The 25355-nt window shown below is 62.7% G+C and overlaps 1 protein-coding gene across 3 annotated transcripts in view; it reads right to left on the bottom strand.

The window, feature by feature from the left end:
- Nucleotides 1-13926: 13926 nt before the first annotated feature.
- LOC122218696 (stem-loop binding protein) overlaps nt 13927-25355 on the bottom strand; it is a 73637-nt gene continuing 62208 nt past the window's right edge. Inside the window, exon 8 of one of the 3 annotated variants that reach the window (XM_042937130.1) lies at nt 13927-14045. In XM_042937130.1, the coding sequence (XP_042793064.1) occupies nt 13980-14045 (66 nt within the window). In that variant the 3' untranslated portion in view covers nt 13927-13979. Of the gene's footprint in view, nt 14046-21357; nt 21413-25355 lie in introns of those variants that run through there. The other 2 variants (XM_042937124.1, XM_042937125.1) reach the window with 2 other exon arrangements.

Below are 25355 nucleotides of genomic sequence, written 5' to 3'. Positions count from 1 at the left end.
CCACCCGAGAACGTGGTCCCCACTCAACCCAGCCAGACCAGGAAGAGCCAAAAGGCCTCTCAGCGGGGCCCGGCTGTGATCCGCTCAGGCCCTTTGTCTCCTCCTCTCCCTTGACCCCTCGAAGGACAGCCCCAAACCAGCACCCGGGCTGCTCCTCTGGGCCACCCAGATGCTGACGGGGGCCCCTCAGGACTGGGTGGGGCCCTCGGGTCATCGTCAGGCCAGGCTGAGCACAGGACGGATGAGGGACAGAAGAGGGTGGCCGTCGGGCCTGAGGGGGCGTGTGGGGTCCCTGCCTCCGAGCCAGGCTAAGGACCCACACAGTGACAGCGGCACAAGGGGAGGGAAGACGCCGATGGCTCAGGGCCACCGCAGGCTACACCACAGACAGACGTACCCTTGGGCTGCCCGGTGAGGGGTGCGGCAGCGCCCCCAGGCTGGAGTCAGACCCTCGCCCGCCGCCCAGCTCCTCCCTCCAGTCATCCAGGCTGTGGCAGGCCCTTCCTGTCCCATACGAAGGTGTGGCATGGGGCGTGTCCCCCCTCAGCCTTGCAGGGCTGAGCCCTCTCCACGCCGCGCGCCCAGCCAGCCGCTCCCCCAGCTGGTCTGTATCACCCTCGCCGGGCCTCCCGCCCTGGGAAAGGGTCCGGGAACCCCCCCCCCACCGACACACGGGAGGAAGCAGACGCTAGTGGGGGCGGGGAGGGGAGCCCCAAAGTCCCTTCCCTGTGGATCACAGCTGTGATCCCTGTGGGTAGTGCCCGAGCTCCCACCGGGCCACGCGCGGGCTGCAGCCACGGAGTCTCACACAGAAGCCGAGTGGAGGAAGATCTCCCTCCATGGGGTGCTGGGTGCCGGGTTCCAGGGGCCGGGTGCTGGCAGGCGGGGCCCCCCTGCGTCTTTCCATCTTCAGTTTTTATTACACCTGCTGTACAACTTGTTTCTTGTTTTCTAAAACTTGTTTTTAATTAACTTTCTTTTGTGCTTTTAATTTCTCTATTTTTCTTTTATTCTAATTTTTTCGGGCTTCTGTCAGTTTAAGAGGTTTTTTTCCTTTATTTTATTTTACTTTAAATTTTATTTATTTGTTTTGAGAGACACAGAGACAGCGCGAGCAGGGGAGGGGCAGCTTCCCACTGGGGGACACTCGGGTGTGGACGGCCACCGCATGCCCGTCACTCGCTGAAGTGTCCAGCTGTGCAGCCGAAGCTTCCGAAATGATACTTCTTTAAAAAGGACAGACAGGGGCGCCTGGGTGGCTCAGTCGGTTAAGCGTCCGACTTCGGCTCAGGTCACAATCTCGCGGTTTGTGAGTTCGAGTCCCGCGTCAGGCTCCGGGCCGATGGCTCCGAGCCTGGAGCCTGTTTCCGATTCTGTGTCTCCCTCTCTCTCTGCCCCTCCCCCGTTCATGCTCTGTCTCTCTCTGTCTCAAAAATAAATAAAAAACGTTAAAAAAATTAAAAAAAAAAAAAGGACAGAGAGAGACGGACGCAGAGATCGGCCACTCAGGGGCCGGGAAAGGCTTGTGCTGGGACCCATGCCCACAGCCGCCACCCCACTTTAATGAGGCTCAGACAGGAGACCCCCCCCCCGTAGTCTTGGGTGGGCCCGGCAGCACACCCCGCAGGCGCTGGAGGTCCAGCCCCCCTGGTGACACCGGCAGGCCGTCTGGGTCCTGTGGGGGTGTGGCTCTTGCCCCCCGCCCCTCCGCAGGGTCTCCCCACCACCGCCCCAGGGGTAGAGCAGCTTCCAAACGTCACTCCGGCCTCGGCTGAAACAGGCCGACCGATCAAACCTGGCCGGGGCCCTCTGCCAAGCGCCCAAGCGCTGCCCCACAAGAGCCCGTCTGGCCCCTCCACAGGCCCCACCCCAAACACTAGCAGACGGGACCGGCTCTGTCCCCATGGCCGGGCAGAGGCCTGGAGGCCCTCGTGTGGCGGGGACCCACCAGGCGCCGCCCCCCCCCCCCTCCCCCGAGACTCCCACCTGCCCACCGACCTGACCCCCGGCCCCTTTCTCAGAACTGGCCACACACAAACCGTGCCGTGCCCTCCGAGGGGGCAGGTCAGGGGAAGAGGCAGAAACGGCCGAACGTCCTTGGGGGCCGTCAACCCTCCGGGACATCTGCTCCTTGCAGAATGCAGTCCTCGAGCTTCAGAGGTGACGCGGCCGCGTGTGCCCGCCCGTCCCCGACAAAGGTGAGGGTGTTGGTGGAACGGGGGCAGTCGTGGCCGGCCCCCCGGCCCGGGTCCCCTGAGCCCTGGGACTGCGCCCGCCGTGCTCAGGCCACGGGCTCTGGGACACCGGTGCCGTGACTGTCACGCTGCACCCACGGACGACGGCTGGAAGGGTCACGGGGGGCGGCGGGGGGCCCGGACCCCCCCCCCCCCCCCGCTCCCCGCTCTGGCCCTGCCGCTCAGATGTCCCGTCCTCACACCTGAGGCTGGTCTGGAGCAAAGCACCCCCAAACCAGGAGGGCGAGAACAGAAACCTGGAAAAACACACGGAGCGAGGGGAGGGAGGGAGGCGCGGAAGGCGCCCTCGCGAGCGGCACGTCTCTCCGAGACAATTTTTAAGCGTGAAGAGTCCCTGCTGCCGGATCCTTCTGGAATGCCCCCTTCCTGCTCGGGTGCCTTTTCTCTGCATAGTAATGTGTCTTCAAAAAAACAAGAGCCGCTGATATATGTTACAAGGAGTGTATCTCTTTCACCGAGACAGAACATTTTAATTCCCCGACACCTTTTAGTGATTGCTTCAATTTCCGAAGATTTTGATAAAATCGTGCGGTTTAAGAGGCTGGGGACGGAGCGCCCGGCGCGGGCAGAGCGTAATGAAATGCTCCCGCCTCGTACTCTTCATGACACAGCCCAGCTCCGGGGGCTAATAAACGCCGCGTGATAAATGTTGGAGCCACGATTGTAAAAATATACTTGTAATTGAGTTAATATGCCTTAAAATACTGCCCATCAGTTATCTTTCTCTCTCCTCTCTGCGGCGTGCGCAGGGGTGCGTGTGGGTGCGGCGCTGCCTCTCCGTCCCACCCCCGTCCTGCTTCCCTCCACCCCTTCCCTGCCCGGCAGACCCTCCACGTCCGTGACCGGATCATCTGGGGGCGCTAGAGGAGGCGCTGGAGGGCAGAGGCCGCCCCAAGCCCCGCCTGGCGCTCTGTGGGAGCCAGCGGGGTGGCAGGGGACAGGTGTCCTCAGGCGGGAGAGCTGGGTGCACAGTGGGGTCCGGGGAGAGGGCCTCCCTCGCTCAGCCCCGACTCTGGGCTGTCCCAGAGACAGGCCCCGGGTGCCGACCAGCAAGGTGGTGGTGAGGTGGGGTGGGAGGGGCAGCCCAGGAGAGGGCAGGGCCGTGTGCCCGGGAGGCCTGGGCTCTGCCCCAGAGCAGGGTGAAGGGAGACACTGAGGCTGAACTGAGGGGCTCAGATGGGACCCCAGAAGGGACCCCAGTGACCCCCGTGGAGGGTTACCAGGCCCAGCCCGGTCCTTGCACCTCCCTCGTTGCCTGCTCCTGTGTGCAGAGGTGAGTCACGAGACAGCGTTGTGTTCTCTACAGCAGCCGACAGCCAGGGACTCGCCCTCTGAGTTCCCAGTGCCCAGACCGTGGCCTGGCCCCATCAGTGTCCTATGCACGTTTGTGGACTCACCGATCGGATGGGCGGGTGGATGGACGGATGAAAGGGCAGATGGGTGGATAGATGGGTGGATGGACTGATAGATGGATAGATGAATGGATGAACAGATGGGCAGATGAACACACAGCCCGATGGATGGATAGTGGAGGGAGGGAAGAAGGGGCTGGATGGACAGATGAACAGATAGAAGGATGGAGGAAAGGATGGATGGACAGATGGGTGGGTGGATGGATGGATGGATGGACAGATGGGTGGGTGGGTGGATGGATGGATGGACGGACAGATGGGTGGGTGGGTGGATGGATGGATGGACAGATGGGTGGGTGGGTGGATGGATGGATGGACAGATGGGTGGGTGGGTGGATGGATGGATGGACAGATGGGTGGGTGGGTGGATGGATGGATGGACAGATGGGTGGGTGGATGGATGGATGGATGGACAGATGGGTGGGTGGATGGATGGATGGATGGACAGATGGGTGGGTGGGTGGATGGATGGATGGACAGATGGGTGGGTGGATGGATGGATGGACATGTGGACAGATGGGCAGATGAATAAGCAGATGGGCAGATGGATGGATGGATGGATGGATGGAAGGATGGACAGTGGAGGGGGTAAGAAGGAAGGGGGGATGGATGGACACATCTGGGTGGGTGGTGGTGGTGGAAAGGACGGTGGATGTCTATCGTGGAGTGCTGTAGAGCGCCTAGGGTCGACCCGGATCCGTGGGCTAGGTTGGGAGCTACTTTGCAGAGGCCAGAGCGTTGAGGACCTCTTGTTCAGACCAGGAGGGGACTCCCCACACTCCGGAGCAGGGGCCCCGGTTTCTCCCGGTCCCTGCGGCCAATGCTCATAGCTCACCCCCTCCTTGCTCCTGGCCGACCCCCTGCCCGCCACCCCTGAGGAAGCAGACACGTGAGTCCCCAAAATGGGGTGGGGGCTGGCAGGGACCGACGGGGCACCAGGGGGAGACCGGGGACTCCAGGCCAGCTTTGTGGGGAAGGGGCCCCCTGGCCAGTGGAGCAGGTGGAGAGGAGGGGCCGCGGCTCCCACGGTAGAGACCAGGGGGGTGGGAGTGGTCGGCAGAGCCAGACCCCAGCGGTCTCAGCTTGCCCCTGGCCCCACTGAGGTACTGGGAATCTTCTGGTAGCTGTACTCCTGAGGAATGGGCCAGCCCGTGGGAGCCCACTGCCCGGACTCTTCCCTGGGCCACGGACGAGCACAAGCACGTGGCTTGGCCCGTTTCACGGGCCAGGAGGCGGGGCCAAGCGAGGAACTCCCTCGTGAGGGCCGGGCAGGGGGAGGCCAGTGGAGCTGCCAGGCTCGCCCAGGCCCGGGCGTGTTGTATGTGAAAAATCATCGTGCAGATGGCAGGGTATTTTTGAAGGATGATTCCGCTTCCCCTCTGCGGGGACCGGAGTGGTGCCCGCAGCTCGGCCCTGCCCGGAGGCCACACTCCCCCCACCCGCCCCCTCCGTCCCCCCCACCCCAGCCCCCACACACCACAGACGGACGGACAGACAGACACGCACACACGCGCCGCCCTGCCCGCTCCGTGCAGGGCCCTGGCTCCTCCCCACCGCGCACCCCCAGCTGCTCTCAGCTGCTGTCACCCAGGCCTCCCCACCCCCCATGGGCGCACGGCCACCCCCACCCCTACCCCGTGCCTGGGGCCCCGCCTCCCGCCCACACACTCACCCAGCTGGGAAGTCCCTGACTTCCCCCTTTTCAGCTAACTTTGTGGAGCCCCACGGCCTCCAACGGTTTCTCCCAGAAGGAGATGAGTTTCACGAGGCCACTGGAGCTGCAGGAGCGGGATGGGGTGTTGACGGCGGGGGGGGGGGGGGGGGCGGGGAGGGCAGCCGGCAGGGAGACCAGCCGGGCGTGTGTGGGGCCCCCGCTCGGCCTCCTCAACCCCGGCCATTGGGCCCACGAGGCCACACCGTCCACGAGACCCGCCGTCGCAGCCCTCCTGCTCCGGGGACACATGAGACCCGGGGCTGCCAGGGTGTGTGCGCTCCCGCGGAGGACGCCAGCCAGTACCATGCTGGGCTTCCTCAAGCTGCCACTGTGGGGCAGGCGGGCAGGTGGGCAGAAGGGCAGGGTCCCCCCAGGCTTAAAGGAGCAGGAGGCTGCAGCCGAGCTGGCCCCACGCGCACCTGGCAGGCGGTGCCCAGGAGAGCGAGTCTCGTGAGTGGCTCCCTGTGTGGGTCCTGGGAGGCCCAGGTGACGGGGGGCAGTCTGAGGGTGAGGCCGAGGACCGGGAGGTACGGGCACCCCCCAGGTCACCCGGGACCTGTAGGCAGAACTCACATCTCAGGTTGGCTTCCCCGCTGCTGACCCCCCAGGGACAGATCACAGACCACCAGGCACCAGGCAGCCCAGGTGGCTGAGAGTGACTCTCCCTCACTCTGGGGACCAGGCTCAGTCACTGCCATTCAGGGCCGATGTCGATGGCGGGGCGTGGTGGCTGGGGCTGCACTGATCACCTGCTAACCTGGGGCTAAGGGTTGGCACGGTGGGGGTGACCCCCCGAGGTGAGGGGGCGGGCCGGCCCCTGATGCTGGGAGAGCCTCTCTCCTGGGGCTGGGGGAGCCTGCCCTCTGCCAGGGGGGTGGGAGGGGGTCTCTGCACCAGCTGCGTGTGCACTCAGGTGCCCACGGAGGCAGACCGTCATGTGCACAGGTGGGCACAGCAGCCCCCCAGGCCAGAAGGAGCCAAAAGCACCACACGGGGGGGGGGGGGGGCAGATAGGCCAAGAGAGGAATAGCCCTCAACACCTGTGTCCTCCGCTCGTGCCCCAACCCCGGCATTGAGTCCCAGGCGGCTCCCCGCCCTGTGCACACCATCCGGTGCCCCTCTGCCCCAGGCACCCCTCGGGGACAAGTGTGCACGGGGAGCAGACCGCTGCGTCTTCCACTCCGAGCGCTGTGGACTGAGGTGCCTGGCGCCCCCACCGCTCGCTGCCAGCCCCGCCCCCGGCCCCACCTGCTGTGTCACCCCACTGCCCTTGCCCTGGGGCCACCGTGGCTGCGGCGTCTTCCTGCCCTCTAGGCATCTGCACACGTTGCCCTAAGCCGTCTCCAGAGTAGGTGGCCTATGAGGACAGACGGACGGATCCCTCAGGCTCAGGCCATGCAGGGCATTGGACATCAGGGACTCCAGGACCCAGCCCTGTCCTTGGGGACCCATGGCCTGGAGGGTGGTGGAAAGGGGGCGTGAAGCTCCCACACCAGCAGGTGGGCACCCCAAAGGCCCCAGAGACCCCCCAGTGCCACACTGCCACACTTGGGCGCAGCAAAGCAAGGGTCACCTGGTCTCGGGGCCGCCTGTCCTCTGGGACCCGAGACATTCCCCGCCCCCCCCCCCCCCCCAGGCTTCACTGTGGGGCTCTCAGCCCAGCCCTACGGCCGCCACTGCCACTGGGCCTCAGCTAAACGTGGCGGGAGGAGGTCCCCGGTCCCTCGGAGCCCCAGGCCCCCGATCCCACCCTCAGCCCCCCGTCGTGTCCGGGGCTGGTCCAAGGCCAGTCTGCAGCCCCACGGGGCCGGCCTGCCTGGGAGGGGGGCCAGGGCGGGGTGCGTAATTGGATAATTCCGTCTTAAGAGACCAGGCACGGGCAGGGCCAAGCTGGGGCTCCGGCTCCCCGAATTGCCTCCAAATGAGAGTCTGTTCAGGTTGGGGGGGCGGCGCAGGGTGTCGGGCTGGGCGGGGGTGCGACCCGCCCGCAGGGGGCGATGGCCTCGCTGTCAGTTCCCAGGCCTGGAAGGAGACGACAGGCCGGGGCTCTGGCCCGCACAAAGGCTGCGGCAAATGAAACTGTGTTTGCCTGCTTATGTGCAGCGATGGAACTTTAAATGAATCGCTGACCTTTCTGGAATGACAGGTGACCCGAGCCATATCTGAGGTGGGTATCGAAAATTGCTGCTGCTGCCCGAAAATAAACAATAAGAGAGCAAATGTGGTTTGAAAAAATTGACTCACTTCAACACTGGGGGGAGAGAGTGAATTATTTCAGGCCGTCGCTCAGAGCCCTCAGCTCTGCCCTCCCCCCAGACGGCAGTAAGGCCAGCCTGGGAGGAGACCCCGTGTAGGGCATCGGCCCCCGTCCCCAGGGCTCGTGGCCGGCCCCGCGTGGGAAGGGTGGGTCGGAGGGAGGGGACATCGTGCCACCCTGGTCCCGAGGAGACGGCCCATCCTCCCGGCTGGTTCCACCGCCAGCCACCTTCCCAGGGCTCCCCATTACAGGCGGGGGCTCTGAGGGCAGAGGTCCACTGGGAGCCCAGCGCTGGGGGACTAGCAGGGGGCCCGGGACCGCGAGGAACCTCTCTGGCTTCACTTTCCTTGACTAAGACACAGGTGACAGTGTGTGGGCTGCCCAGGGCAGTAAGCTCGAGGCCAAGGTGCCCCTTCGTGACAGGTCTACGTCACACGCTGGAACGGCACCCTCCGGGCAGCAACAGCCACGGAGGGCTGAGGACGCCCCCTCTGCAGGTGAGCAAAGGCCTCCTAGAGGTCAGGTGTCCTGGGCGCGTGGGCGGCAGGCAGCGCTGGGCTAACCAAGCCCATCATCAGAGCGGCCGAGGCCACTGCTGTGCTGGGTGCCCAGACCGTGGGCCGGCCAGGCCTCCCCCCCCTCGGGCAGGCGGGAGCCTGAGGCCGCTCGGGCCCCGGGAGGGCCCCGGCAGGAGCACAGCACAGCACTGGGTGACCCCGTGGCTCCCCTGCCCCACACCTTCCCAGAGAGAGGCCCGGTTCCCCGGATCAGCCCCAGATCTGGCCCCCGAGCAGTCCGGTCGGCTTTCCTGGTGCAGGCCCACCACCTCCCAAGGGTCCCTGATCTTGGGGCTACGGCTCCCACAATAGAAGGACCCCCTACTCTGGGCAGCCCGTGTCACCTGCACGTGACCTCTGACATTGCCCCCGAAGCCCCCACCTGACCCTGGCACCGCCTCCCCTGCCCCCACCCCACACCAATTCCCCAAGAGGAGACCTCTCCCCTCGGGGGACTGGCTCTGACGTGCCACTGCCGAACCCGATGGCCCTGTCGAGGGGGCCACCACTCCCAACTAGGCCTGAATGCAGGACTCGACGTTGGGGGGGTCCCTTGGGGACTCAGTAGAGGGAACCGGTCCCCTAGAGCCTGTGGACGCCCAGAGGTCATCCCACACCCTTCCTGTGGGGTCTGCCGAAGCGACAGCCCGAGTGCGGGCGCGCCCTGTCCTGGAGCCTGTCCTGCAGCCTGGTCCCACTGGCGGCCCTCACTCGGGGGCCTCCGCAGGGACGGGCCTCCACCATGGAGCCCCTCCGCACGCGGCCGCCTCCGGGGACTGTATAAACCAGAGACCGCGGCCGGCCGGCTCCCCGCGACCCCAAGTGCCTGGACCTCGGTGAGCGGCCGCCCACCGCCCACCGCGCCAGTTTCCGTGGCCACTGACCGTGTGTCTGGGCCCACGGGGTGCGCACCTCCCTTCTCCGTCCTTCACCCCGGAGACCCTCGGAGCTCCCCCACGTGAGGTCTGCCGAGGCCGGCCGGCCCGCCCCTGCGCTTCCTGAGTACAGAGCAGCTCCCCGCCCCCCGCCCCCCACCCAGGTCCCAGGCCTGGCTTTGGGAGTCCTGAGGGTGGGGCCCCCACCCCACTGCAGTAGGCCCGGCCCAACACGTCAGGGCCAGCTCGTGGAGCCGTGACATCCAGACCACCAGGCAGGCGCCCCACCTGCCCTGCTGTCCACCAGCAGTGCCCACACGGCTGGCACCCTATGGGTTGGGGGTCATGTCCACAAAGGGCTTGGCAGACGCTGTGGCCACGTCAAAATGTGGCCAAGAGGGGCTCTCAGAAGAAAAGATTAAAGCGAATTTAAAGAGAAGGAAGATGGGGCCCCTGGGTGGCTCAGTCAGTTAAGGATCCGACTCTCGATTCTGGCTCAGGTCACGATCTCCCGGTTCACGGGATCGAGACACATCCAGATCTGCACCGAGCCTGTGCGGGATCCTCTCCCTTTCCCTCTGCCCCTCCCCTGCTTGCACTCACTCTCTGCCTATAATAAAAAGAGAGAAAAGGGAGAGATGTCACAAACTTGGGCCTCCTAGGGAGTGAGGCCCCCAGGGCAGAAGTTGCTGGCTGTGCAGTGTGGACAGTGAGCGACACCCCAGCCTCCACGCTCACTTCAGCGGCAGGGCGACGGGGCCAGGAGGCCCCACCCACCATCCAGCGCACACGCCCTGGCTCTGAGCGGCATCCAGTAGTGCCACCACCTCTGCCTCCCGCCAGGAATGCCCCCCGGCTGCGGTCAGGACCCCCATGGGAGCCCCACCCCCATGCCCAGGGCCAGCAGAACCCAGGAATGACCCCCCGGCTGCTGTCAGGACCCCCATGGGACCCCCCCCCCAATGCCCGGGGCCAGCAGACGACCCCACGGAGTGGCCACGGCACCCTTCCTATCCAGACATTGGGGTGGGGGCAGGAGCCCTCGGGAAGGCCTTGGGGAGATCCAGAACCCCTGAGCACCTCCTCGGGCCACTTCAAGCTGCTTCATTCTGCTTATACCCCAAGGCTCCATGCAGAGGGCACCTGGGTGGGTTTTTTGGAATGGGAAAAGGGCCTGGGGGGCCTGGGGTTGCTGGTAGGGTAGGGTCCCCTGGAAGTGGGGGCCTGCATTGTCATGAGCTTTCTGGGAGCAGGAGGCTCTGAATCCACACAGATGGGGACATGGTCACTGCAGGGCTGAGGACAGAGTGGGAGGAGGGAGCGAGGTCGGGTTGTGGGGGACGGTGACAGCCTGCAGGGGAGAAGCAGCACCCCAAGGTCAGCACATCCCCACCGGACACCACGCCCCACCCCACCTGTTCCCGACAGCATTGGAGCCGTCTACACGGCCCCCAGCCTCTGCCCCCCACGTCTGCAGCTGAGTCTCCGCCCCTCACACAGGCCTCGGCTCCCTCTCAGCTGCAAGGGCGCCCCATTCCATCTCTCCTGCTCCCCGCGTGTGTAGACACTGACGCCCCAGGTGCCGTCCTGGCACCTCCTCTTCTCTGTCTACACTCGCTCTTTGGCGTTCCATTACCTACTGCAGCAAATCTAACCACTCCAACGGCTAGCGGCCAACGCCACAAGTTACGGTGCCCGCAGAGCCGCGGTCAGGACCTCGGACAAGACCCGGCAGGGCTGGCGGGCCTCTCTCCAGACTCTGAGCCTCGGAAAGGGTCAGAGTCTGGGCCTGACCGGAAGGCTGGGGCCACACCACCTGCAGGGTCTTCTCCCACGTCTGCGGCTGGGACCTCAGGGCAGGGCCAGCCAGAATCCCAACCTCCCCCCAGACCGGGGCCAGGTCCCAGGAGCGCTGTGCCAAGAGAAACAGGGGAGCAGTCTGGCCCTCACTGACCTTGGAAGTCACTCTGCTTCCAGGGTCGGGAACATGGGCCCACCTCCGGGGCGGTGGGGGGTCAAGACCCACGGAATGATAGCGCGTCGCAAAGCACCCGGTTTGCCCTCTGGTCACGGTTCCCACACACCATGCAAACTCCCCTCGCCCCAGACCCCCAGGGCCTCACCCCACTACCCACAGCCAGCATCTGGCGGGGCGCCTAGCGGGGCACACGGTGGGCACCTGACGGGGGAGGCACCTGGCAGACACACAGCTTACATGGGACCCGCTCCTTCCGAACAGTCTCCATGGCTCTCCGGACCCTGGTCAGCCCTCTCATGGGCACTCCTGTTTCTTGAAATTCCGCCTGTGTTAGCTACTGAAGGGTTTCTCACCTTGTTTCCGCCCGTCAAGAGTTCAGGGGCCAGGAACAGTCTTCGTTTTGTGCCACCCCTGCCCTTTTTACCCCAAACTAGAAGAGCTTTCTCCTCTTTGAGCAGCTTTATTGGGGTATCTGGTACACCCTGGGCTCCTGGCTCCCCCTCCCAGACCGCTCCTCCCAGCCTCCTCCCAAAGTGACTGCCCCCCGCCAGCGTCCTCAGCCAGAGACCCGAGTGCCCTGTTCCCTCCCGCCTCCTCGGTCCGCCCAGTGGTTCCCAGGGAGGGGGGGGCCTCCACCCTGCTCGGGCCGCTGGCACAGAAGCTGGGTCTACGCGTTCACACGCGGTCACGCGCTCATGCTCTAAAACGCAGCTTTGTTGAGATGAAATTCACACGCCATGCGATTCACCCACTTAGACTATACGATCCATTGGTTTCTGGTATATTTCAGAATATTTATTTTGAATATATATTGATATATATTGAATATATATTGAAATATATATTGAATATATTGAAATATATTTCAGTATTTTTTAATTGTGTTTCATATATTATATATATTTCACCACTGTAACCGCTTTCACGTGGGCAGCTCCGTGGCATTGGGCACATTCGCAGCGGTGAACATCCCCAGCCTCCACCTCCAGAACTCTCTCATCTTCCCAGGGGACACTCTGCTCCATGAAACACTAGCTCCCCGTCTCCCCCGCCCCCAGCCTCTGACCCCCACCATCCACTGTCTGTCTCTACGATCTGCGTCCCCCACGGGCCTCCCGTAAGTGGAATCATCCGGTGCTCGTCCCCTCGCGACCGGCTTATTTCACGGAGCACAACGTCCTCCAGGTCCATCCGTGTGGCGGCCGGCGGCGGGACGTCCTTCCCGTTCGAGGCCGAGGAACATTCCGCCGCGCGGATGGACCACGTTTTCTCACCCGCGCGTCTGTCGGCGGACTCTGGGTTCTTGCTCGTCTTAGCTGATGTGAACAGTGCTGCTGTGAACGTGGGGTGCACGCACCTCTTGGAGACCCTGCTCTCAGTTCTTCTGGGTGCACACCCGGGCCAGACGTGGGCTTACTGGATGGCGGGGGAGGCGGGCGTGGGCTTACTGGGTCGCAGGGGGAGGCGGGCATGGGCTTACTGGGTCGCAGGGGGAGGCGGGCGTGGGCTTACTGGATGGCAGGGGGAGGCGGGCGTGGGCTTACTGGATGGCGGGGGAGGCGGGCGTGGGCTTACTGGGTCACAGGGGGAGGCGGGCGTGGGCTTACTGGGTCACAGGGGGAGGCGGGCGTGGGCTTACTGGATGGCAGGGGGAGGCGGGCGTGGGCTTACTGGATGGCAGGGGGAGGCGGGCGTGGGCTTGCTGGATGGCAGGGAGACTCTCTGATTTTGGGGGGACCCGCCACATTGTTTTCCATGGCGGCTACACCAGTTTACGTCCCCACCGACAGAGCACAGGGTCCCAGTTTCCCCACACCCTCGCCAAGGCCCGTGGACCCACTTTTCGGAGGGCCGTCTCCCCCGGGTTGTGACGTGGGGTCTCCTGGTTCCGCTCTGCATTATTGTGGAAATGTTAATAGCTAGACAGCAGTAGTGTCCCTGCGTGTCCCCACGCCCTGGGACAGGATCAGTGCCAGCACCTGGTCTGTCGGGCCCGGCCCCGGCCCAGGCTACCTGCAGTGCCCTCCCCCACACACACCTGGTTGCATCTGCCTGTGCCTCGGGGAACAGTTCTAAGAACTAAGGAGACTTCTACCGTGACCACAGTGTGCCATCCGCTGAAACTGACCGCCTCTAAATCTCCAGTGTGGTCTCCCGGTGCCTCCTGGTGTTCTCCCGACTCCTGGTTTGCTCACAGCAGGACCTCAGTGAGCCCGACGCCACTCCCCATGCCATGGGAGACTGAGTCCCACCAAGCACCCCCCTGACACCCTCCCTGCACCCGGAGAAAAAAATCCCAGAATCCCCAGTGCCCCGACCCGTCCTACCCTGAATTGTGTGGTGCTGCGGCATCCGGGGTCCCGGCCCCCTCCCCGCAGAGTGCCTGGAAGGCAGGGTCAGGGGACACTGGAGAGTGCAAGGTCGGAACCCACCAATACCCCAGCAGGGCCCTGGCCTCAGAGCGACACACAGTCGGTCCTCAGTAAAGGCCCAGTGTTCCTTGAAAGGTTCCAAACCTCTGAGCACCATAGGCTTGGGTGTGGCCAGTCTGCCAGGGGGAGTTGGGATAGCCCCCGGACAGGTGGACAGGGACACAGGGAGGCCCTTGAACCTGGTGTGGGGGGAGGGGGGTGTAGCTGGGTGAGGAGGCCGTTAGGGAGCTGCGGGCAGGGTGGCGCCTCACGGAGCCTCGATGGGATGCTGCCCCTCCTTCTCCACTGCCCTCCCGCTTTCCAGGGGCCAGAAGAGGTGGGGCCGGGGCCCCAGAACCTCGGGCCCCTGCCCAGCTGGCAGTGCCACCCACGAGGCACCCCGAGCCCAGCCTCCTCCCGGCACTCGCCTGGTCAGATAGGAGGGCTGAGTGTGGGCAGGGCCCAGCGCTCTGAGCTCCTCGTGGGCGCCCGTCGGCCTCTACGGAGGCTGGGACGTTTATCACCCGCTGTCCTTCACCGGCCCCCTGCTCCTCGCCTGAGGGAGAGCCATTTGGACCTGCCCAAGCTGAACAATACAATATTTCTGTTGAGCTGTGAAGTTGATTAATAATTTGGGAATGAAATCAATATGGGCCCTGCTTCTCATTCCTGGCGTATCCCTGTGCACAGGGACGCCGCCGAGGCAGCTGGCCTGCTCAGACGAGGGCCACCGGGCAGGGTGGGGGCAGCACGGCCCTGGACTCACACTCGCCTCGAGTTCAGGGCAGAGCCCTCTTCACCTCGGAGAAGGGCGGCCCTCCAGCCTTGGCGACAGGAAGCCCCCACCTGAGGGCCTGGCAGGGGCTCTGTCCCCTCCCCCCACAGGCTCCGTCCCCTCAGCTCTCGGGAAGGCCCCGACCGCGCCCACGCAGGCGTCTCCAGAAGCCCGAGTTTCCACTGAGGCCACTGAGGTGGGTGCTCCGGCCACAGCCCCCTGGGGCTCCCCTGAGCCTGAGCTCACCTGTGACCCCGGAGGGTCGCTGCTGACCTCCCCGCACGATCCCCACTGCAGCACTCAGGCTGCCCTGCGTCCGACTTGCTCCTCCCCTGCCCGGGACCCCCCTGCAGGGCCACCGCACCCCACCCACCGGCACACAGCCGTACGGTGCTGCTCCCCAGAGCCCCCCACGCCTCAATCCACCTGCCAGCTCTCAACTGGGGGTCCTAGTCGGGTAGGGTTAGGGTTCATCTCAGGGCACAGAGGAAGCAAACAGCTGAGGGATGGGTGAACAAATGAATGAACAATGGAACGAACGAATGAATGAATGAACCAACAAGATACATCCAATGCCATACTGAGGCCGGGTCCTGGATGAGCACAGGGAGTGCTGGCAGGGGGGAGTGGGGAGGAGGCCCAGATGCAGTGGGGCAGGTCATGGAATGGGGGAGAGAGAAGCATCCTGAGGGCCCCTCCTGCCCCAGGGTTGGTACGTTGGGGGCCAGTGCGCCTGGCCCAGAGTTGCGGCCCTCAGCTGCCCCCCAAGCCATCTACCTGGCCCCGTCGTGCCCAGCAGTAAGGGCAGGGAAGCCCAGCACCCCTGCCTGTAACGTGTCCCACACGCTGGTGCCCTGGGACCATCCTTCCTGCGGCCCCGAGGGTCCAGCGTGGCCCCTCTCCGGGACAGTTATGTGGGGGCAGGGGCCTCCACCAGGCTGTCACATGCCCAGTCGCCGTGGGCACTGCCCCTGCCCCCTAATGATGCTGCTGAGAATGGCCCGGCCTCTCCTGCCCACGCCGGGTGCAAGGCACTAGACCAGACCTCGTGGCTTTGATCCCTGTCTGATGACCTCGGGTGGGTCTTAGAGGCCCCAGCCACCTTGCCTAGGAAACAGGGCACAGGACAGAGCCCCGGGCCACCTGGGGCTTCCCACTCGGTGCAGGCCAGGCACACAGGCAGCACACGACGTAGGCAGTCGTTTCCTTCCTCGCCCTCGCGTCGCTTGCTCAGCCTGGGCCGGGGGTCCAGCCCCTGGACCCCTGGAGACCCTCCCACTGACAGACCCCAGTCTGATGCCTTGATATCTGCAGTTCGTCTGCCTCTTCATCTGTCCCAGAGACCAGCCCTCGGACCCAGGCCCCGGCCATGGAGGGCGGCTCTGGCCTGGCCCGAAATGCCCTTTAACCAGCTCCCAGGGCGCAGCCGACAGGGCCTCTCCTGGGCACCGCAGGCTCAAGAGAGGACAAGCAACTTTGCCAGCCGGACAGTCTCTGCCCCGGGCTGGGCCCCGCGAGACACAGCCGGACGCCCACCGGGCCGGGCTGCACCTGTCAGCTGCAGGGCCGGGCCTCCGTGGAAGCCCGGCTCCCGAGTCCCAGGGTCTCGTCTGCTCAGCGGACAACAGGCCGGCCCCGAGGTCAGCCTGAGATTCTCGGCGGGCCTCCTGCCGCCGGGCGGGCCTCAGCACAAGCACAGCGGCCGATGACCCTGTCCGAGCGCCGCATCCGCCGGCCGGCAGCGCCCCGAGAGCCAAAGTCCCTTGACCCGCGCCGGGCGGGGGGGCCGGTTTTATAGGAGCCATTGACCGGCAGCATTGATCCCCGAGAATGTATCGCACAAATCATTTTGCACTAAACTGCGGAATCGATGGAGAAATCTCCCGGAAAATTTATATTAAAAGTCTCTGTTTGCCTAAATGAGTTCCCTGTGCCCCATATTGAATATTTGGCTGATGAATTGAATGGGTTTAAATTTGAACATTGCAGACCCATTAAAGAATGAATTCTTAAATCAAACCCTGCCATTTATGATTGAAATAGGATTTCCTCTGTGATGGGCCAGCCGCTACATAAATCAGCTGTGCGTTTTACACCGAACCATAAACAAGATATAATTCTTTTAATACACAACAGGTGCCTTAAATCTTTTGATGCATCTTGTATTTACCTGAAGTTGGGATTGCTGTATTTACACCAAGTCCCGTGGGGGCCTCTGATGGTGAAGGGGACAGCGGCCGTGCCTGTGGGACCCCGCCCGAGGACCTTCCAGAGAAGCCCGTGGGGGGCCAGGTGAGGCCACGCCCAGCGTCCACCTGTGCCCACAGCCGGGGCCCCTCCGACACCCGTGAACCGGCACACGCACGTGCTCATACATGCCACGCACAGGCCACATGTGCACACACACGCAGCCCTCGTGCGGGCACACAAGGGAACGGACCCAAGCACACACATGCTAGTGGGTGTGAGTGTGCTGCAGTGACCTGTGTGTGTGTGCACACATTTGTGCAGGCGAGTATGTGCATGAACACGCTGTGCACACACACGGAGTAGACCCACAAGTACACACTCACACACACACGCCCGCACCATTCTGTACAGATGTGGGCACACACTCGGTCACTCCAGCACGCCCACACATGTGTGTTCACACCCTCAAACGCACACTCAGGCACACACACACACGGCAGATGGCAGGGTACGGGTACCTGCCCAGCTACACCAATTCACTAACACACAGTGCACACGCACACTCCCCTGCCAGTGGCTCTCCCTCCCCAGGGACCGAGGGTCTGAGCAGTGGCAGGAGCAGGGCCAGCCCCACGTCGTGCGTGGTCCCTTTCCGGGGCCGCGGGCTCCACCCCCACTGGACCTGGGCTTCCGGGGGCTGAGAGAAGCCTCCCCATCGAGGTACCCAGCTACCCCCCTGCCCACGCGGGCAGGACGTATGCACAGGTGCCCCCCGGGTTCCCATGCCCCCCCTCAAGCCAACGTGTCCTCTGGCAAGAGCTCGGCCAGGCACCAGGAACCACCAAGTCACTAGAGAAGCCAGCTGGGCACCCAGGAAAGCTTCCTGGGGGAGGCGATGCCAGCAGCAAGCCTGGAGGATGAGAGGGCTCCCCCCCTTGGCTTGGGGGCCAGAGAGGGGCTCCAGTCCAGCAGGGCACATCTCTCTTTCTCCGTCCTTGGCCTCTCCAGCCAGCCACCTCTGCAGACTCAGTGTCCTGCCCAACACCCAGGCCTCCCGCTGGTGGGGGCTCACATTCAGGCAAATGCGCTCAGTGGCCCCAGCACCCCCACCACCGGTGCACCCAGCCCAGGCTGATTCTCCACCCCAAGCCGGCTAGGCCGAGCCCGGCCCTGTCCGAGCCCCCAGGGCAGGCATCCTCCCCGCGCTCCTGTGCTCACGCTTCTCACGGCTCCCCACGGCCGCCCGCCCCAGCCGGCCTCCCACATCCCCTCCACGTAACCCAGAGCAAGTACTCAAAACGCCATCCAGAAAATGCATCAAAGTGGGTGACTTGAAAAGTCCAGCATGCCCCACGCAAGGCCCCAGAGCCAGCCAGCCCCAGGCTTCTCAAGCCGCTCCGACTCCCCTGCCTGCTGTAAGCCGTTCCAGAAAACAGACGAGAGAAGTCCGCACCCTGGCTCACGAGGTGGGGATGACGCTGATGCCAAAGCAAAGCACACGCAGACAGCACGGAAGAGAGATTCAGAACCCGGACGAGAAAATGCGGGTACGTGTGTATACACGTACAGGTGTGTGCGCACAGAGGTACACGTGTGCACAAGTACAGATCCACGCATTTTAAGTGAAATGCTTCTGTGTTCTAAGTGACCCCGTGGCCAAGCAGGAGGCGCCTCAGAAAACACGTCCGTGCCTTCAGCTCCACCGAGAGCCTAAGGCACAGAAACCACATGATCATCTCAAAAAATGCAGAGTGTACGTGCTAACTAGCCATCTCTGGTGTTTTGTTGTTTAATCTCTCAAACACGAGGAATGAAGGGTGATCGGATCATCGCATGGAGAACGACAGAGCCGTGTTCCTAGCTCGGACCCCACGTAAGCTGAGGCCACATCAGCAAGTTTTGGAAACTGGTAAGAAAAAGTTGGAGGGGCACCTGGGTGGCTCAGTCGGTTGAGCGGCCGACTTCGGCTCAGGTCACGATCTCGCGGTCCGTGAGTTCGAGCCCCGCGTCGGGCTCTGTGCTGACAGCTTGGGGCCTGGAGCCTGCTTCGGGTTCTGTGTCTCCCTCTCTCTCTGACCCTCCCCTACTCAGGCTCTGTCTTTCTCTGTCTCAAAAATAAATAAAAACATTTAAAAAAAAGAAAAAAAAGTTGGAAAACAGAACAGAATAAGTGAGCAGGGGATTTGCAGAGGGAGGCTGACCCCTCCATGAAGAGGCCGACTCCGACAGGAATCAGATTCATGCAAAATCAGACACACTCACTGCTCAGATGCCAGCGCTGGCAGGGTCCCGGGGCCGGGGACCGGGGACCCGGGGTGTGGGCGGACCTCGTGCCAGGGCCCACGTGGCCGGGCTCCCAGGTGCCACGGGCAGGCTCGTCCTGTGTGGGTCGGTGGCCGCCCAGGTATCTGCCGTCGCGGGAGGGATGAGAGGGGGACAGAAGATGCACCCAGAACGGCACAGGAGACAGAGCCACACTGGGTCGCAGCTGGAAGGCCACGCGGAAGGTAGGCACGGTGGCCCAATGCCGCGGGTAAGCTCAGAACGTGCAGTCCGTTGGTGGCGTCCGCGGCCGCCGGGATCCGTCAACGCGGGAACACCGGCTCCCGGGGAAACGCAGGGTCGGCTCCCTGGGAGCGTCGGGTCACGTTTCCATCCGCGGCTCAGCACGGAGCCGTGTTCGGTGCGTACTTCCGTCCAAAGACACTTTACCTAACACGTGGTCGATCCGTTCGCACAGAGTCCCCACGCCGGCGTCAGCGGACCTCGCGCCCCGACGGGGCCCACCTGACACGGGGTCTCCTCCGCGGGCACATCTCGGCCTCTGGGGGGACTTGAGCAGCACGCGGCAGGGGCGGGGGGGCGGGGAGGGGGGCCGTGTCAAGCCGTGGAGTCACCAACAAAAAGCACAAAACTGCGGGAGACGTCGCGCTAGACGGACAGGAAAAATGACCCGTGTTTACAGCGTGAGCCCAAGTGAGGAGACGGGGCGTGGCCTCCTGCCGCCTCCGGCCGGACGTGCCTGTCCCGACACTGATTCCTCGCTGCTCTGTGCGGTCCCCGGATGACCGGGAAAGCGCCGGCAGGGTTAGTCGTGCGGTCACCAATGAGCGTCCGCGGGCAGGTGAATCTGTGTCAGTCGCACGCACGGAAACAGTGCCAGGCCCTGGAGCAGGAGCCGCGCGCGTAGCGAGGCACCGACCACATCTGCAGCCTGGGGGGAGGAGCGGGAACGGGGGGTAGCGGTGGAGATGCTCGGGGGACGCTGGGCCGGTTGTTCTGACACCAGCTGGCCTTGACTTCACCGCCGCCTACCCTCCCCCGGGCGCTGGGCCCCAGGCCCCGACCCACTCCGCAGGGCGGCAGGGACAACCTCAGCCACACGGGTCCCGTCTAGCCCCAGCCCGCGAACAAACTTGGTCACGTGGCTGTGAAGCGGGCCACAGGCTCGCTCGGGGAGCCCTGTTATGAAAAGCAAGGAGGAGATGGTTCCCGGAGGACGACGAGCCACAGCGAATCAAAACGAAGCGTGAAACGACAAACGGGAGATGTGCCAGGTGGGGCCTCACGGGCCGGCGCGGGTGTGGGAGCCCCGCCCGACAGGTGCGCGCCCCTGTCGCCGGGCGAGGGGGGCACCTGCAGGAGTTGGCTCCGTTATTCAAAGGCGGTTCGTTATCGTCCTCATTTGTTTAAGTTAATACCCAAATTTAAGGCCAGAGCATGTGAGTTTTGATGTGTAATGTTCTCGGTATCATTATTTTCTGAATTGCCCTTAATGGTTGGGCTTTTGTTTCCTGTTTGAATCAATGGGGATTTAAGGAATAAAGAAAGAGATTAAATTTTTAGCCGGCTGTGAGGCTGTTTAGTTGGTTTGGCTTTCGTTATTGATTCTTAGCGTTATTATATTGTAGCCGGAGAATATAAATGGTGTCACTTCTGTTTGAGGAATTCATCGAGATTTTCTTTGTGGGCCATCAGATACTGCTTTTCAATGAAGGTTCCTTAAATGCTGAAAATGAAGGTGTTCTGGATGTGCAGCGTGAAGCTTGGTACATATGAACACACATTAAATTAGCTCTGAGCGACTTTACTCAGATCCTACATACACACGGGTTCTCATACGCCTGCTCAGGCCAAGGGCACCGCAAGTGTATCCCTGCGACGGCTCCTCTGCTGTTGGAAGCGCCGTCCCTTCAAATGCTTTGATGCCATATTGTTCATCACCTACAAGTTTATGCCTCTGATCTCTTCATTGTGGATTTTACCTCTTGTCAATAGAAATTTACTTTTTCTCCAATTTAAAGCTTCTACCTTTAATTACACTCAGCCTGCGGACCTTCTTAAATGCCCACACACCCCTCCGTCCAGCATGAGGCATTGAACGCCTGTCCCTTGAGTGTGGGCTGGACACGGTGGCCCGCGGAGGGTGGGACAAGTGATGGTGCAGGACGCAGGCGCTGAGCCCCACCCCCACCCCCACCCCAGAGAGACCACGTGTGGAGGAACAGCCACACGAGCCAGGCATCTTGGCTGCGGGCCCCGGCCCCGGCTGGGCCTTCAGATGACGTAGCCCCAGCGGACAGCTTCCCTGCCACCCGGCGCGAGACCCCAGCCAGAGCCCCCAGTTAAGCTGTTCCCAAATTCGCGACCCCGGACAGTGTGAGAGAATCAACGTTTACTTTCTGAGCTGCTGAGTTTGGGGCTAACTTGCCGCGTGGCAAAGGATGAGTAGCTCCCCTCTCCGTTCGCCTCCGTGTTTACCCGCTTGTTCGTACCCCATGAGTGCGATTCTGTCTCCGGCACACACGTCAGGTCCCCAGCAGGAGGCAGAGGCCACCCCAGCCCCAACGAGGAGGCTGGAACGAGGGGGCGGGCACCAACCCAGGCTGTGTCCCACACAGACCTGGACACAGACACCGCCGTCACGTTTTCACGGGTGTTCAACTCATCACGCCCGCTGCCGTGCCGTGTGGACTCGTCCTCGCCCGCTGTCGAGACATGTGCTTGTCACACTTCTGTACCTCAGGAGCCAGGTTCTTCCTGCTTCCTGTTCTCCCCACCTCTGCTTTTGGCCTAAGAGTTAGATTTTCCTTGCCTTTTTCTCATTAGCAATTTTATTTTAGTTTATTTTATTTTTATTTTTATTTTGAGAGAGAGAGAGAGAGAGAGAGCAAGCTGGAGAGGGGTAGAGAGAGAGAAGGAGAGACAGAATCCCAGGCAGTCTCCACACCGTCAGCATGGACCCTGATGTGGGGCTCAAACTCACGAACAGTGAGATCATGACCCGAGCCGAAATCAAGAGTCAGACGCTTAAGCAACCGAGCCACCCAAGCGCCCCTCTCATTAGCGATTTTAGAAGTGAACACGCATCCTGGGTTTTAAACTTATGTGTGGTCACATGTGCATTAAAAACATGACCTTGAACGCCATTTCTCCTTTTGTCAGCTATCCTTATTTTGATCCATCTTCCAGGAGGACACCTTTAAGTAATTTCTAAAGGAAGGGGACACGGTGGGCTATTCTCAGTCCTTTCATACTTGAGAGTGTATTTCAATGTCTTTACACGTTACGGGAATGATTAGATCATAATCTTGTTTCAAAATCTTATCGCTTATTCACTGATGAAATTATTGTTCATGTGGAAAACCCTGGCCTGGCAGGAAGCCTGTGGGACGGCCTGGCACTCACACCTTACGTCCCTTCTCGGTGTGCACTGGACGTTGTGACTCACGTCGGATGGACAGAACCACGTGGGTGATGGGCATCACTCGGGGAATTCAGCCATGAAAAGATCCCCACCTCGCTCCCCTCTCTCTCGGGCCACTCGCCTGGGGCCACAGCTGCCACGTCAGGGGGTAGGGAGGGTCTCCAGGGGGTGAGTTTGGAGGTGGATCCCCACCCACCCCAGTGGAGCCATCAGATGAGACCGTGGCCCCAGCCAACAGCGTGAGGACAGCCTTGAGCCAGAGACCCCCAGTGAAGCCACGCATGGGCCACTGACGCTTAGAAACGGAGATCGTCAACAGCTATTGTTCTAAGCGAGTAACTTCTGAGAGTGATTTGTGAAGCAGCAATAAATAACTAACATAGCAAGCAACCCACAACACAACTACTAGAACTGACAAATGGCTTTAGCGACATCACAAGAAACAAGGTCAATACACGGAATTCAATTCTACTTCTAGAAGCTGGTAGTTAGCAATTAGAAGATGAATTTTTAAAAATCTGTTTAAATGAGCACCAAAAATAAAATGCATGGAGAGAAGTCCAATGAAATATGAGCGAGACCTCCTCACACAGACCCTGAGAAATCACAGAAGGCAGCTAAGCAGAGACACAAACCGTGTCCAGGGGTTGGAAAACTCAACCGCACTGGGACAGAAGCTCTCCCCCAAACTGTATGTAGATTTAACACAGTCCCAATCAAAATACTAACAGCCTTTTTTGGTAAAACTTGCTGAGTCAAATGGGATTGCAGAAAGACTAGAATGGCCTAAGATTTCTGGCAGAAAGGAAAAGGCCGGAAGGCTTTCACCACCTGATTCCAAGTCTTCCTGTGAAGCCACAGTCATCGAGGCCACGTGACGGGGGTGAGACAGGGCAACAGAGACAGGCCCCGTACACACGCCACCAATTCACTTCTGATGGGACACCAGGGCTCCTTCACGGGGGGTTTTTTCCAAAAATGGCACGGGGCAGCAGGTGAGTGTGTAACGTAACCCACGACAGACCCCAAATTAATCACAGATCCAAACCTAAAAGCCAAAACTATCAATCTGCTGGGAAAAAGCCACGGGAGACTGTCTCCATGAGTTTGGGGGTCATTTACACGTTTATCTAAATGCTCTGGAGCACGTCCCTTCACGGCACCATTCAGGCTCTGCTTAGAGGTGGCTCGTCCCCCCAGGTCAGCGGGTGGTCTCCTTAGCTTCGCCCGCGGCGATGCAGTCCTCAACTTGTCCTTCACACTCAGGCTCCCTGCGGCCATCAGAGCTCCGGTGCACGGCGGAGGGAGGCCGCAGGCCCACAGAGTCCTGTACACGTGGGGACTGGGCTGGTGGCAAGGGAGCACCTGGGCCGAGGCTGGGCCCCAGGGCACAGACCCCGGACCTTTTGAGCCCCACCCCAGCTCCACACCCTGCATGACCAAAGAACGTGCCCGCCCCCCAGTGCCCACTTCAGGGGGGCCCCTGACAGGTGACCCAGGAGAGAGGCCCTGCTGGCTGGGGATCCAGGGGCTGGGATATGTGGGGAGAGGGGTTGGGGTGTGGGGAGAGGGCAGGGGGACGGGTGTGGGGAGAGGGGCTGGGATATGTGGAGAGAGGGTCTGGGGTGTGGGGAGAGGGGCTGGGGTGTGGGGAGAGGGGCTGGGGTGTGAGGGAAGGGCAGGGGGGTGTGGAGAGAGGGCAGGGGGGTGGGGGTGTAGGGAGAGGGGCTGGGGTGTGGGGAGAAGGCTTGAGTATGGAGAGAAGTCTGGGGTGTGGGGAGAGGGGCTGGGGTGTGGGGAAAGGGCAGGGGGTGTGGGGAGAGGGCGGGGGGGGTGGGAAAAGGGACTGGGATGTGGGGAGAGGGGCTGGGGTGTGGGGAGAAGGCTGGGGTGTGAGGAGAGGGGCTGGGGTGTGGGGAGAGGGGCTGGGGTGTAAGGAAAGGGCAGGGGGAGTGTGGGGAGAGGGCAGGGGGTGGGGGTGTAGGGAGAGGGGCTGGGGTGTGGGGAGAAGGCTTGAGTATGGGGAGAAGGTTGGGGTGTGGGGAGAGGGGCTGGGGTGTGGGGAGAGGGCAGGGGGCTGTGGGGAGAGGGCAGGGATGTGGGGAAAGGGCGGGGGGTGGGAAGAGGGACTGGGGTGTGGGGAGAGGGGCTGGGGTGTGGGGAGAGGGCAGGGATGTGGGGAAAGGGCGGGGGGTGGGAAGAGGGACTGGGGTGTGGGGAGAGGGGCTGGGGTGTGGGGAGAGGGGCTGGGGTGTGGGGAGAGGACGGGGGCTGTTGGGGCAGTGGTGAGACGGAGGAAAGGCTGCTTGGTGGCTTCGGGGCAGGCCGGCCAGCTGCTAAACGGTCACCAAATCCTCCCTTGCCCCTGGCACGGAGCGGCCTTGCTGTCAGGTGTGGACAGGAGAGCGCGCCAGAACCGCTAGGCAGACCGGAACCGGCTGGGCACAACCCACCCGCCCCCCGTGTCCCGCCGTGGGCCGACCCTGGCTTGACAATGGAAGGAACCGGGTCCCTGACCAGCAGCGGCCTCGCTGGGCTAAGCAGAGACACCCCCGGGCTGCGGGGCCCCGAGGGCTCAGGGATTCCCTGGGGCAGCTGGGAAGTGGACCCTAATGGGTCCGATACGTAAGCGGGTTCCTGCATTCAGACACCCCGACCTGAGCTGCTGGGTCTGGGGTGGGGGCACCAGAAGGAAGGAAGACCCTGGGGTCAGCGGGGGCGGTAACTGGGGACCCTCGGCGGCAGATGGCCCGGGAGCCGCGAAGCAGCCGCACGGGGGGGGGGGGGGGGGCCTGAGCCCCTCGCCCTCCTCGAGGCCACCCCTGGGCTCCGGCCCCTTCTAACTAAACAAATCACGAAGCTGGGGAGGGGCGCTGTCCCGCCTGCCCCGGGCCCCCGCAGCCATCACCCCACCAGGCACCAGCGTCTCCCCTGCTGGGACCTCCCACGGGCAGGGAGGGCGTGGAGGGCGGCCTCAGCTGGCGTGGGGAGTCCCTCGGAGCCACGCCGGCCTCACCCCGTGGTCTCCCTCAGCCACCTCGTGTTCACATTGTGTCCTGCGTCTCCACGTTTCCCGACATTATGTTAAAAACCCGGGGACGCCTCGTAAGGCGTCGCTTCATTTTCTCTTGATAGGTGGTTCCCAGTGTTCTTGGCCGCGGCCGGGGAATGAAATGACCCCTCCTTTCACAGAGCCTCCCACAGGCCCCGCCCCGAGCCGGGTC

The sequence above is a fragment of the Panthera leo genome, chromosome B1, assembly GCF_018350215.1.
Source record: "Panthera leo isolate Ple1 chromosome B1, P.leo_Ple1_pat1.1, whole genome shotgun sequence".
NCBI classification, from domain to species: domain Eukaryota; kingdom Metazoa; phylum Chordata; class Mammalia; order Carnivora; family Felidae; genus Panthera; species Panthera leo.
The sequence above is the reverse complement of the archived record's forward strand: the minus strand, read 5'-3'. Positions and strand labels throughout refer to the sequence as shown.